We start from the raw sequence: 13,926 nt of genomic DNA on the forward strand, positions 1-13,926 counted from the left end.
ACTAGAAATTGACCCCTATGATCGAAGTTATATACTCTATAATATAGGCCTTATCCACACAAGTAGTAAATGAAAAAAGTTTTGGACCGGAAATTTATTGGATCTTCGAAAAGAAGACTTTCTAAGTTTTAGAATGAAAAATTATTTAGATTCGAAATAATTCAAATCGATAGTTCTTTCTCATTTGTATATGTATGATATATCCCACAAGACTTGTATATAATAAGAAAAGAAATTCGAGTTTGTAAAAGTGTCGGATGAATGAAAAAAGATCAATGAATTCTTGAATAACTAAAAAAAGGGTAAGGTGTCAAACAGACTTTTTTAGGGAGTAGGGTTGGGGATAAAGGGACTTGAACCCTCACGATTTTAAAAGTCAACGGATTTTTATCTTACTATAAATTTCATTGTTGTCAGTATTGACATGTAGAATGGGACTCTATCTTTATTCTCGTCCGATTAATAAGTTCCACCAAGGATCTATCAGACTATGAAGTGAATCGTTTGATTCAACACAAGGGATTGAACTCCATTTGTTAGAACAGCTTCCATTGAGTCTCTGCACCTATCCCGTAAGGCAGAGTTTGGTTTTTTGGGGGTGATAGTGGAAAAGTTGACAGATAAGTCACCCTTACTGCCACTCTACAGAATCGGACATGAGATTTTCACCTCATACGGCTCCTCGTTCAATTCTTTCGAAGTCATTGGGTCCCTTTCCTCGTTCGCGAATCTCCTCCGTCCCGAAGAGTAACTAGGATAAACTCGGTCACGTTTTCATGTTCCAATTGAACACTTTCTATTTTTGATTATTCTCAAAGGATAAGATTATTCTTTTTACCAAACATCTGCGGGTCCAATCACACGATCTTATAATAAGAACAAGAGATCTTTCTCGATCAATCTTTTTGCCCCTCATTCTTCGATAATCAGAAAGAGACTTTTTCAAGTTTGAATTTGTTCATTTGTAATCTGGGTTCTTCTACTTCATTTTTATTTACTTATTATTTCTTTATTTTCCCTCTCTTTTCTTTATTTGATTTCTTTTTTGATTTTATTCCCTTCCATCATTCTTAAGTCCCATAGGTTTGATCCTATAGAATCTGACCCATGTTCTCATTGAGCGAAGGGTACGAAATAAATTCAATCATATTTTTTTTTGATAAAAAAAAAATCACTATGTGAAATCTTCGTTTTTTTTTCTCTTTCTCTATCGCTTTCCCATAAGTACAGCACTTGTTGAATCGATAGAGAACCTTTTCTTCTGTATCGATATGAATCCAATATGAATCGATATTATTACATTCCAATTCCTTACCAATATCCCTCAAGGAAAATCCCGACCGATAGTACCAATTTTGGTAACGTCCATCCAGTGCCAAAGTCACTGAATGGGTAAGTCACCAATCCCTAAAACGGACTATGTACTTTATCTGCTGGGTTATGGGGGCATTTTACCCGAGGTTTAGATTGTATCAATCTACCCTTGTGTGATTCCTGTTGAATCATATACTGCGGGGCGCAGGGCGGACGATTTCAAAGCGGACTCCCCCTCCCCATTCATTAGATAGAGAAGATCGCCAAGATTTCGCGATCCGCTGCCGAACTTATTCCATTTCAATATTATGCCTTGAAGAGGACTCGAACCTCCACGCTTTTTAGCACGAGATTTTGAGTCTCGCGTGTCTACCATTTCACCACCAAGGCATCTTGAAAGTGAATCGTATTCCATAAATATGATATCTATCTAGTACGGTGTATTGAATATATGACAAAGGTGGAGTGTTGAAGTATTTCTATTGATCGGCCATGTCATATAGGCCCGAGTCGGACATCTAATTGCTTAGATTTGAATTATCCTTATCCGGAGGATGCCTTATATATATATTAATATTATATCAAAAAGATGGACAATCAAACATATTTCTCGATTCAATAGAAGTCCAACCAAAGAGGTGAATAGGGTCCCAAATAACGAGAGATATGTAAAAAGTAGGTCAGATTTCGCCTATTCCTAATCCTAAATGGAATGTTACGACGTAGGGATCCCTATGTAAACATAGTATATCTTTTTCTTTTGATTCAATACTTTGTCTTTGCTTTGAATCTAGAAAGAATACAGAAATAGACTCAGAATACACTTACAATTTGAATAAAGAAAAAATTGTATTTCCAGGATGTTATTCCCCCTTTTTTCGATCAATACTAAAAGAACTTTTTTGAATTTTTAAAATAAAAAATATGATTCTATTTTCGAGACGAATAAACTCCCTTTCTTTTCTATCAAATATATAAAAAAAAACGAGCATAAAAGAATAGATGAATGTTCAATTGAAAAAAAAGAAAGCAATTCTTTCGTTTTTTCTTCCTACTGCCAAAGGATTTAGTCTTTAAACTTTAAAAATGAATTCATTTCAAAATACTTCAATTGGTACACGCAAGAAGTAAGCCAATTCAGCAGCTTTTTGCTCAATTTCTCGTGTAGTAAAATTCTCATCAGTACGAATTAAAAGAATAGCCCCTTGACCTCTAATTTCCATATAAAGGACACGCCGGGCAGAAACACCCTCTTTAACTTCGATTCTGATCGACTGAATATCTTTCATAAGGAATCGTAAAAAGATGCGACGGCTTATAGATCCGCTTTATTTCATTTGATTACTCATGCTTATTCGAAAGCTTTGTTGTTTTTAGGATCTGGATCCATTATTCATTCAATGGAAGCTATAGTTGGCTATTCTCCTGATAAAAGTCAGAATATGATTCTTATGGGTGGTTTGACAAAACATGTGCCGATTACAAAAACTGCCTTTTTAGTAGGAACACTCTCACTTTGTGGTATTCTCCCCCTTGCTTGTTTTTGGTCTAAAGATGAAATTCTTAATGATAGTTTGTTATTTTCGCCAATTTTTGCAATAATAGCTTGTTCAACAGCGGGATTAACCGCATTTTATATGTTTCGGATTTATTTACTTACTTTTGAAGGCCATTTAAACACTTATTTTATAAATTATAGTGGAAAAAAAAGTCGCTCCTTCTATTCAATTTCTTTATGGGGTAAAGAAGAAGATAAAAAACTTAATAGGAATTTTGGGTTAGTACCATTATTAACAATGAATAATACGAAAAGAGCTTCCACATATTGATCATTTTGAACTAAAAGAAAACTTTTTGGTGGAATAGTCACGCTATGTATAATATCTTCGCTCTCAATAATTACAGACAAGTCTATATAACATAGAAAGGCAGGATGCCCGTTACGTGTACGTGTAGGATGAACCAAATCCTCATTAAATTTGATTTTTCCATTATAAGGGGCTCGTACATGTTCGGCAGTACCTCCTGTAAATACTCCACCGGTATGAAAAGTTCTTAATGTTAGTTGAGTCCCCGGTTCGCCAATAGATTGACCCGCAATAATACCTACAGCTTCCCCCAATTCAACTAGGTCACCATGAGTGGGACTCCGGCCATAACATAATCGACAGATCCAAGATGTACTCCGACAAGTAAAGGGAGTTCGAATAGATATTGATTGTGTTCCAAAGGTTATTAATCGATTGACAAGTCCAATCCCAAGATCTTGATTTCGAAAGGCGACACATCGGGAACCTATATATATATCGTCTGCTAAGACGCGACCAATTAATGTTTGGATAAAAATTCTTTCTGACATCATCCGACTTTTATTTCGAGGACTCACAGAAATCCCTCTGATAGTGCCACAATCCGTTCGACGTACAACAATATGTTGAACTACTTCAACAAGTCGACGCGTAAGATATCCAGCATCTGATGTGCGGACCGCAGTATCTACAACTCCTTTACGGGCTCCATAGCAAGAAATAATATATTATGTTAAAGACAGTCCTTCGCGTAAATTGCTTTGAATAGGTAAATCAATCATTTGTCCTTGGGGATCCGACATTAATCCTCTCATACCTACTAATTCTATAGATTTTTTTAATTTATATGTATTCTAAAAAATTGGTTTTTACGTTAGGCTAATTCTAATGATTCTAGTGTTTTTTATTTATTTTGTTGTACAAAAAAACTTTTTGAATTACCTGTAGAAAGCGATTTCCCTAAGGAAAAAGCTTTCAACGATGTCCAATATCCCTTCCTTTTCCAAATTTTTTTACGAATACGCTTTTTCGAGATAGAAGTACGTTTTTTTGGAACTGCCATTCAAAAATGAAAAAAGTTTTTGAGTGGTATAATTGGATGTCAAAGACATTTATTATTCTATTCTTTCGTACTCCATATTGAGTAATTTGTTTCTTTCAAATTTTATTATATATTATTTTTCAAACAAAACAGACATTCAAAAGGGAGAATCGATGACTGCATCAAAGATGCACTTGTTAGTACACCTGCAAATTCTGAATTGGCTAGTTGTAAATAGCCCCAAGACTATGGAATAAAGGATTATCCCGGACCTACACCGAGGTATTGACGGTGATTCTCAAATATTACAGAACATAATGTGATACGATGAGATAGAATGCAATAGAAACAAAGACACAGTGAACGGGTTACCTACTCTTACATTCAGAATTCTTGAATTCGGAATGAATCAAATCTCCCCAAGTAGGATTCGAACCTACGACCAATCAGTTAACAGCCGGCCGCTCTACCACTGAGCTACTGAGGAACAACGGGAGATTAGATCTCCTAGAGTTCAATTCCCGTTCTCAACCCATGACCAATATGAATTTTCTAAAAAAAGAATTAGAAAAAAAGGGGGGGGGGGTTATTCCCCGATCGTTGATCGTATCTCTAAATTTTTTTATCCTTTCTGATGTTAATAACTAGAATTAAAAAAAAAGGGAAATGTTAATGCATCTGGAAATAAACGATTAATCTCTATTAATAAACCTGCTAACGAAACGAACCATAGAGTACTTAGTACCGGTGCTACGGAAAGATATGTTTTTAGATCTTGCATTTGAAATCCTCCTTCTTTCTTCTTTATTGTATTACAATATATATAGTAATATATATAACTATAGATGTACATGTAGTTAAGAAGTTCTTGTATTTGTATATGTAACCCCCCATTTTTAAAATTAGAATTGAAATATTGTCTACTAGAACGATCTTATAGATTCCATTTGAAAATGGAAACGCCTTTTTATGTAAATTTGAAATTGATAGGATTTGCCTAAAAAAAGTAATTTTTTTAATTATACTTATATATATGTTTGTTATCTGATATGAAACAAAAAAAAGAAGGATGTGGAAAACAAGATAGGAATTGTTTACAATGACACTGTAAACCAATCGAAAGGGATGTAGCGCAGCTTGGTAGCGCGTTTGTTTTGGGTACAAAATGTCACGGGTTCAAATCCTGTCATCCCTACCTAATTACTGCTCAGAAGAGCAGTAACGAGGAATCCATTTTAGATTTATGCTTCCTATGATAACCGGGTTCATGAATTATGGTCAACAAACCCTACGAGCTGCAAGGTATATTGGTCAGGGTTTCATGATTACCTTATCCCACACAAATCGTTTACCTGTAACTATTCAATATCCCTATGAAAAATTAATAACATCAGAACGTTTCCGCGGTCGAATCCATTTCGAATTTGATAAATGCATTGCTTGTGAAGTATGTGTTTGAGTATGTCCTATAGATCTGCCGGTTGTTGATTGGAAATTGGAAACTAATATTCGAAAAAAACGATTGCTTAATTACAGTATTGATTTTGGAATTTGTATATTTTGTGGTAATTGTGTTGAGTATTGTCCAACAAATTGTTTGTCAATGACTGAAGAATATGAGTTTTCAACTTATGATCGTCACGAGTTGAATTATAATCAAATCGCTTTGGGCCGGTTGTGGGCGAGGAGGGATTCGAACCCCCGACACCGTGGTTCGTAGCCACGTGCTCTAATCCTCTGAGCTACAAGCCCCACCCCGTCTCCACTGGATCTGTTCCCAGGAGTACCCTACAAAAAAAGGAACCTTTCCTCTCCCCAGCCATTTCGGGTTAAGAAGATGTGAAAGTGCCTTTCTCTCTATAAGAACGGTGCGTTCCGGGGTGTGAAGTGGGATATAAGGGATTTCATAATTGGGGTTTTGAATAAGACAACCTTTTCATTTTTCATTTTTTTCAATATGAAAAAGTAATAAGAATGAGAGGTGTTAAGCTTTTCATCATCCTGGCGTCGAGCTATTTTTCAATTATTAATATATAAAATTATTAAGGGTATATGTGTGATACACAATCTATTAATTATAATTAATTTGATTTCAATACCATTTTTTTAATCCTATCCTATATTAACTATCGATATTTAGGTCTTATAATACTTCAGGAGCTAATGAAACTATTTTAGTAAAGTTTAATTGTCTCAATTCCCGTGGGATCGCCCCAAAAACGCGAGTTCCTTTTGGATTTCCTTCTTGATCAATGACAACTGCGGCATGCGGTGAGTTAGTAGCAGTGGGTGGCAAAGTAGCTTTGCTACCTATTCCATTAGGAACGGCCGACTTTTTGGTACATCATATTCATGCATTTACAATTCATGTGACGGTATTGATACTGTTGAAAGGTGTTTTATTTGCTCGTACCTCGCGGTTAATACCAGATAAAGCAAATCTTGGTTTTCGTTTCCCTTGTGATGGGCCTGGAAGAGGAGGAACGTGTCAAGTATCTGCTTGGGATCATGTCTTCTTAGGACTATTCTGGATGTACAATTCTATTTCGGTAGTAATATTCCTAGTATTCATTGAGACAACAAAGGACATTGGAGCAAATTCTTTTTGAGCAACAAAGTTTTTATGTCGCAAATTCGATACAAACATATTAATCGAATTTCATAGTAATAGAAATACATGTCCTACCGAAACAGAATTTGTAACTTGCTATCCTATAATCTTGCCTAACAGGCAAAGATTTCACTCCGCTAAAAAGATGATTCATTCGGATCAACATGAAAGCCCAACTACATTGCATTGCCAGAATTCATGTTATCTATTGGAAAGAGGTTGACCTCCTTGCTTCTATGGTACAATCCTCTTCCCGCTGAGCCTCCTTTCTTCCATGATTAACTGTTGGCACCAGTCCTACATTTTGTCTCTGTGGACCGAGAAGAAAGGACTCACTGCGCCAAGATCACTAACTAACACTAATCTAATAGAATAGAAAATCCTAATATAATAGAAAAGAACTGTCTTTTCTGTATACTTATATATACTTTCCCCGGTTCCGTTGCTACTGCGGGCTTTACGCAATCGATCGGATCATCTAAATATCCCTTCAACACAACATAGGTCGTCGAAAGGATCTCGGAGACCCGCCAAAGCACGAAAGCCAAGTAAGATTTCAGGTTCTGAATCTCGGTTAATTGAATCTCCTGCCCCAGGTATTATTTCGAGACGTTCTGTATATGAGCCTCTTCAAACAGGACTTATTGCTATTGATTCCATGATCCCTATAGGACGCGGCCAGCGGGAATTAATTATTGGTGACAGACAGACCGGTAAAACAGCAGTAGCCACAGATATAATTCTCAATCAACAAGGTCAAAATGTAATATGTGTTTATGTGGCTATTGGTCAAAAAGCTTCTTCCGTGCCTCAGGTAGTGACTAGTTTACAGGAACGAGGGGCAATGGACTACACTATTGTGGTAGCTGAAACGGCTGATTCCCCAGCTACGTTACAATACCTCGCGCCTTATACAGGAGCCGCCTTGGCTGAATATTTTATCTTAGATTAATAGGATTTTCCTTCCTATTAATCTGGAAATTCTTCTCAGATACAAGGAAATGATTCAGTTCCAGAGCCAAAGATCGTAGTTCTCGAACAAGTAATCGAAAAGATTCTGGAGCATCTTCTGGTTTAGGTATTGTTCCTCCAATGATAGTGGTACCAAGTACTTCTTGGGGAGCTCTAATATGATCAGATTAATAAGTAAGCATCTCTTGTAAAATATGAGCAACACCAAACCCCTCTAGAGCCCAAACCTCCATTTCGCCTACCCGCTGCCCCCCCTGCTTAGAACTAGCCTAACGTAAAAACCAATTTTTTAGAATACATATAAATTAAAAAAATCTATAGGAACCAAAAAAAAAAAAAAAAGATAATATATATATATATATACGAAATATACGAAAGATTCCTATTGATTTTGTAAAAAAAAGGGGGGGTTATTACTTTCCCCATCAATACGAAATATACGAAAGATTCCGTTGCTGTCTCGGCTGTGCTACCGGAGGCTCTGGGGAAGTCGGAATAGGAGAGCACTCATCTTGGGGTGGGCTTACTACTTAGATGCTTTCAGCAGTTATCCGCTCCGCACTTGGCTACCCAGCGTTTACCGTGGGCACGATAACTGGTACACCAGAGGTGCGTCCTTCCCGGTCCTCTCGTACTAGGGAAAGGTCCTCTCAATGCTCTAACGTCCACACCGGATATGGACCGAACTGTCTCACGACGTTCTGAACCCAGCTCACGTACCGCTTTAATGGCCGAACAGCCCAACCCTTGGAACATACTTCATTAAAATTTCATGTACTGATTCTTGAATACCGACTATGTTAGAATAGTCATGTGGTATGTTCTCAGATTTTGCACGTGTAATACATGTTCCTTCTATTTCGCCAAGTAAAGCTCTTCGCATCGCAATGCCTATTGTGTCGGCTTGACCTTTCATAAGTGGAGACAGAATAAAGCGTCCATAATAAAGACGCTTACTGTCTCTTCTTGATTCAACACACTTCCACTGTAGTGTCCGAGTAGATACTTTGACTTTCTCTCGAACCATAGTAATTTTATTTGATCAGATCATTGAATCATTTATTTCTCTGGAAACCCTTTCAGCCTTTATTTAGTTTTATACACGTCGTTTTTTAGGGGGTCTACAACCATTATGTGGCATAGGGGTTACATCTCGTACAAAACTTAAAAGTATACCGCTTCTACGAATAGCTCGTAATGCTGCATCTCTTCCTAGTCCAGGGCCTTTTGTCCTTACTTCAGCTCGTTGCATACCTTGATCCACTACTGCTCGAATAGCATTTCCTGCTGCGGTTTGAGCAGCAAAAGGTGTTCCTCTTCTTGTACCCCTGAATCCACAAGTACCCGCGGAGGACCAAGAAATCACCCGACCCCGTACATCTGTAACGGTCACAATTAAAATAATATATTCAATTCCCGTCGTTCGCCCGTGATGCCCGGGACCAAGTTATTATGATTTCTTTTTCCGCCTTTGTATTAAGCTTCTCTATTTTTCTTAATAAATGCTTTGCTACAAAAGGATTTTTTTTTAGTGAACGTGTCACAGTTAATTAACTCCTTTTTTTTTTAAGACGAAGAAAGAAATTCGATTTTCTCTCCTATTTACTACGGCGAAGAAGAATCAAAGTCTCACTATATTTTTTCCTTTTTCTAGTTCTTCTTCCAAGCGCAGGATAACCCCAGGGGGTTACGGATTTTTTTCTACCAATTGGAGCCCTCCCTTCACCACCTCCATTCTATTAAAAAATAAAAAAAAATACAAAAAATTGAAACAGGGTGATCTAAAACTGTTGATCAAATAAAATAATATAATTAAAAATTTATTGACTATTTGACAGAATACATGCATTAAAATAAGAAGGCTTCTTATTCCACAACAACGAAAGCACTTTTTCACTCTTTTCTATACTAGGGGATTTCACTTGGAAAAGAAAATGTTCCATAGTAATGGATTCGAGTCCATAACCATGGGTTCCAGTGCACGAGATCTTGTAGCACTTACCAATGAGGCCTTATCAATTAGTATTACACAGAAGAAATCAATTATAGACACTAATACAATTAGATCTGCTCTTCATAGACAAACTTGGGATTTGCGATCCCAGGTAAGATCGGTTCAGGATCATGGGATCCTTTTCTATCAGATAGGAAGGGTTGTTGCACAAAATGTACTTATAAGTAATTGCCCCATAGATCCTATATCTATCTATATGAAGAAGAAATCATGTAACGAAGGGGATTCTTATTTGTACAAATGGTACTTCGAACTTGGAACGAGCATGAAGAAATTCACGATACTTCTTTATCTTTTAAGTTGTTCTGCCGGATCGGTCGCTCAAGACCTTTGGTCTCTACCCGGACCCGATGAAAAAAATAGGATCACTTCTTATAGATTCATTGAGAATGATTCGGAAACGAAGTGACTTAGACAAATCTTTTTTATCAATAACCTCAGACCAATCAATCGAATATTGATTAATACATAATCGATCGAACACTACTTGAAAACGGCTCTTCCGCTCAGAAACGAAATGTTTCAAATGCTCCTGGAAATTCTTGCTCCCATTGGACCATTTGTATCTATATGCATTAGGATCCCGATTTATGGATCTCTCGGTTCGAGAAAGAAAAATAAGAGGATCAAACCATTTCTTCTGACTCTTTTTCAAATTCGATAAATGTTCGTTGATCGTATCTTTCATTATAGTTCTATGATTCAGAGTATCATTTCCTATTAGATCCCTTTGAATTCCATATTCGAAGTTGCGATCAGGTCTCTTCATTAAAAAGAATCGATTCAATATATTTCTTATGTACCCATAGGGACTATATTGGAATTGGATTTAAATCAGATTTCGGATCAATCTATATTGATTGACTGCCTCCATTATGTTGTTGCTAATCTAATTGTTCAATCAATTGATACCTATAATAATTTCTAGAAAAACTAAAATTAATATTTTGTTGTAGTAAAATAGAATTTCTTTCATTTATGTAGTAAAGTACATCAAAAGAAAATAATTCATTTAATAACATTTTATTTTTCATATTCTTTTTCCAAAAAGTAGATCCGACCTTGCGAAATTTAATGACTAGAAGAGCTATTGATAATAATGATCCGACCTTACGTGCATCATTAACCACTGGGACTGGAGAGCTGGTACTAATATTGCAGACTGAGGCATGTTGTTTAAAAGACCTGAAGTAGCAAAACCCTGAATAAAAATAGCACTTGGCGCAGTTATTGCGTTTAAGTGATTTTTTTTTATTAAAATAGGAAACTATATGAATAATTGCAAAAGCCCATGAAAGAAAAATTAATGATTCATATAAATTGCTTAATGGAAAATGTCCTGAATAAATCCAACGGGTAAATAATAATCATGTTATACCAAAAAACATAATTACGATTCCTTTATCTGATGAATAAAAAAATCCTATGATTTCATCTAAATTAACTAATAAAGTTAAAAAATAAATTAGTAGTACAATTGAAACGACCGAAAAAGATATATGAGTTAATATATGCTCTAAAATCGAAAAAATCATAAAAAATTTGTTAAAAATTAATAAATTAATACTAGGTTTTACCCGATTTTAGAAAACAAGTCGGGTATTAATTTGATTATAAAACTTATAATATCTCTTTTATAAGATCTTATGCCGCTACTCGGACTCGAACCGAGATGCTCTAGCACTGCTTCCTAAGAGCAGCGTGTCTACCAATTTCACCATAGCGGCAACTTGTTCAAAATAATACTAACAAGTTTTTACTCAATCGTCGAGATTCAAATTTTAAATAAAGAAGCTAATTTAATGGAATTTAAAATTGATTTTATTACTAAGAAAATGCTTTTTCTAAAAATTAAAACTTCTCCAAAATCCTTAGAAATTTTAACTAAAATTTGCCTAAGTTGCTCAAGAAAAATGAAAAACAACAATTGTCAAAATATCTATTTTCATGCATCTTTTTATATTGTACAAACATAATATTTTTTGATCGCTTAAAAAAAATATCATATATTATTACTTATTAGTATCTAATATTCACTTAATTGTGGATAGATACTTTTATAACTTTGATTCCAAGTAAAGAATATAAGAATTAAGAGAAATAATAATTCCTAAAGGTATAAAGTGAAATTTTTTTGACTTAAATTAATTTAAAGAACCTGTTGATTTCGCTAAAAGATCTTGTATTTCCTAGTTAAGAGGAAATACAAGATCTTTATTTATTTTTTTATTGATGGGGAAAGTAATAACCCCCCCCCCTTTTTTACAAAATCAATAGGAATCTTTCGTATATTTCGTATATATATATATTATCTTTTTTTTTTTGGTTCCTATAGATTTTTTTAATTTATATGTATTCTAAAAAATTGGTTTTTACGTTAGGCTAATTCTAATGATTCTAGTGTTTTTTATTTATTTTGTTGTATAAAAAAACTTTTTGAATTACCTGTAGAAAGCGATTTTCCTAAGTAGACTTGTCTGTAAGGACATGTATTTCTAGTACCATATATAGCAGAATTCTACGATATATATAATATAAGATCCATCCGTATAGATATCATCATCTACATTCAGAAAGCCGTATGCTTTGGAAGAAGCTTGTACAGTTTGGGACGGGGTTTTGATTGATCAAAAAGAAGAATCTACTTCAACCGAAATGCCCTTAGGCACGGCCATACATAATATAGAAATCACACTTGGAAAGGGTGGACAATTAGCTAGAGCAGCGGGTGCTGTAGCGAAACTGATTGCAAAAGAGGGGAAATCGGCCACATTAAAATTACCTTCTGGAGAGGTCCGTTTGATATCCAAAAACTGCTCAGCAACAGTCGGACAAGTGGGAAATGTTGGGGTAAACCAGAAAAGTTTGGGTAGAGCCGGATCGAAATGTTGGCTAGGTAAACGTCCTGTAGTAAGAGGAGTAGTTATGAACCCTGTCGACCACCCCCATGGAGGTGGTGAAGGGAGGGCTCCAATTGGTAGAAAAAAACCCGTAACCCCTGATGAAGCTTGGGTGAAACTAAGTGGAGGTCCGAACCGACTGATGTTGAAAAATCAGCGGATGAGTTGTGGTTAGGGGTGAAATGCCACTCGAACCCAGAGCTAGCTGGTTCTCCCCGAAATGCGTTAAGGCGCAGCAGTTGACTGGACATCTAGGGGTAAAGCACTGTTTCGGTGCGGGCCGCGAGAGCGGTACCAAATCGAGGCAAACTCTGAATACTAGATATGACCTCAAAATAACTGGGGTCAAGGTCGGCCAGTGAGACGGTGGGGGATAAGCTTCATCGTCGAGAGGGAAACAGCTCGGATCACCAGCTAAGGCCCTAAATGACCGCTCAGTGATAAAGGAGGTAGGGGTGCAGAGACAGCCAGGAGGTTTGCCTAGAAGCAGCCACCCTTGAAAGAGTGCGTAATAGCTCACTGATTGAGCGCTCTTGCGCCGAAGATGAACGGGGCTAAGCGATCTGCCGAAGCTGTGGGATGTCAAAATGCATCGGTAGGGGAGCGTTCCGCCTTAGGGGGAAGCAACCGCGTGAGCGGCGGTGGACGTAGCGGAAGCGAGAATGTCGGCTTGAGTAACGCAAACATTGGTGAGAATCCAATGCCCCGAAAACCCAAGGGTTCAACATTTTTCTGTATCCGTGGGCAATGAGTTTCGATGTACTAGGGGTATCCGCTTTTATAGAAGCTTTCATTTTCGTGCTTATCCTAATTCTTGGTTTAGTTTATGCATGGCGAAAAGGAGCGTTGGAATGATCTTAGTTCGTTTCCTGAATACTTGTACAATAACAATAAAAAAAAGTAAAAAAAAAACCATTGAAACAATTATGAATTCCATTAAGTTTCCCGTACTTGATCGAACAACAAAAAACTCAGTTATTTCAACTACGTTAAATGATCTTTCAAATTGGTCAAGACTTTCCAGCCTATGGCCGCTTCTTTTCGGTACCAGTTGTTGTTTTATTGAATTTGCCTCATTAATAGGCTCCCGATTTGACTTTGATCGTTATGGGCTAGTACCAAGATCAAGTCCTAGACAGGCGGACCTTATTTTGATAATATATAAATTTAACCTACTTTAACTTTATATCTAATTGAATGAGATTTCTTATAGATATTCATTCGGTTTTTCTTGGATTAAACAAAAGAGAGTAATTACATGAGTT

The 13,926-nt window shown here is 36.3% G+C and overlaps 1 protein-coding gene and 3 non-coding genes across 5 annotated transcripts in view; all 4 read right to left on the reverse strand.

Annotated features, from left to right (window-relative positions):
* Positions 1-4,579: 4,579 nt before the first annotated feature.
* On the reverse strand, positions 4,580-4,651 carry TRNAN-GUU. Its single transcript has one exon. It is a non-coding gene; the product is annotated as a tRNA-Asn (tRNA).
* A 1,191-nt stretch (positions 4,652-5,842) lies between these two features.
* TRNAR-ACG lies at positions 5,843-5,916 on the reverse strand. Its single transcript has one exon. It is a non-coding gene; the product is annotated as a tRNA-Arg (tRNA).
* A 1,423-nt stretch (positions 5,917-7,339) lies between these two features.
* LOC103873636 (brefeldin A-inhibited guanine nucleotide-exchange protein 5) overlaps positions 7,340-13,926 on the reverse strand; it is a 38,297-nt gene continuing 31,710 nt past the window's right edge. The window contains exons 35-36 of one of the 2 annotated variants that reach the window (XM_033272331.1): positions 8,464-8,469; positions 7,340-7,717 (exon numbers count right to left, since the gene is read on the reverse strand). In XM_033272331.1, the coding sequence (XP_033128222.1) occupies positions 7,714-7,717; positions 8,464-8,469 (10 nt within the window). In that variant the 3' untranslated portion in view covers positions 7,340-7,713. Of the gene's footprint in view, positions 7,718-8,463; positions 8,470-12,470; positions 13,331-13,926 lie in introns of those variants that run through there. The other variant, XM_033272330.1, reaches the window with a different exon arrangement.
* TRNAL-UAG lies at positions 11,409-11,488 on the reverse strand. The gene has a single exon. It is a non-coding gene; the product is annotated as a tRNA-Leu (tRNA).

The sequence above is a fragment of the Brassica rapa genome, chromosome A06 (genome assembly GCF_000309985.2).
Source record: "Brassica rapa cultivar Chiifu-401-42 chromosome A06, CAAS_Brap_v3.01, whole genome shotgun sequence".
Classification (NCBI taxonomy): Eukaryota; Viridiplantae; Streptophyta; class Magnoliopsida; order Brassicales; family Brassicaceae; genus Brassica; species Brassica rapa.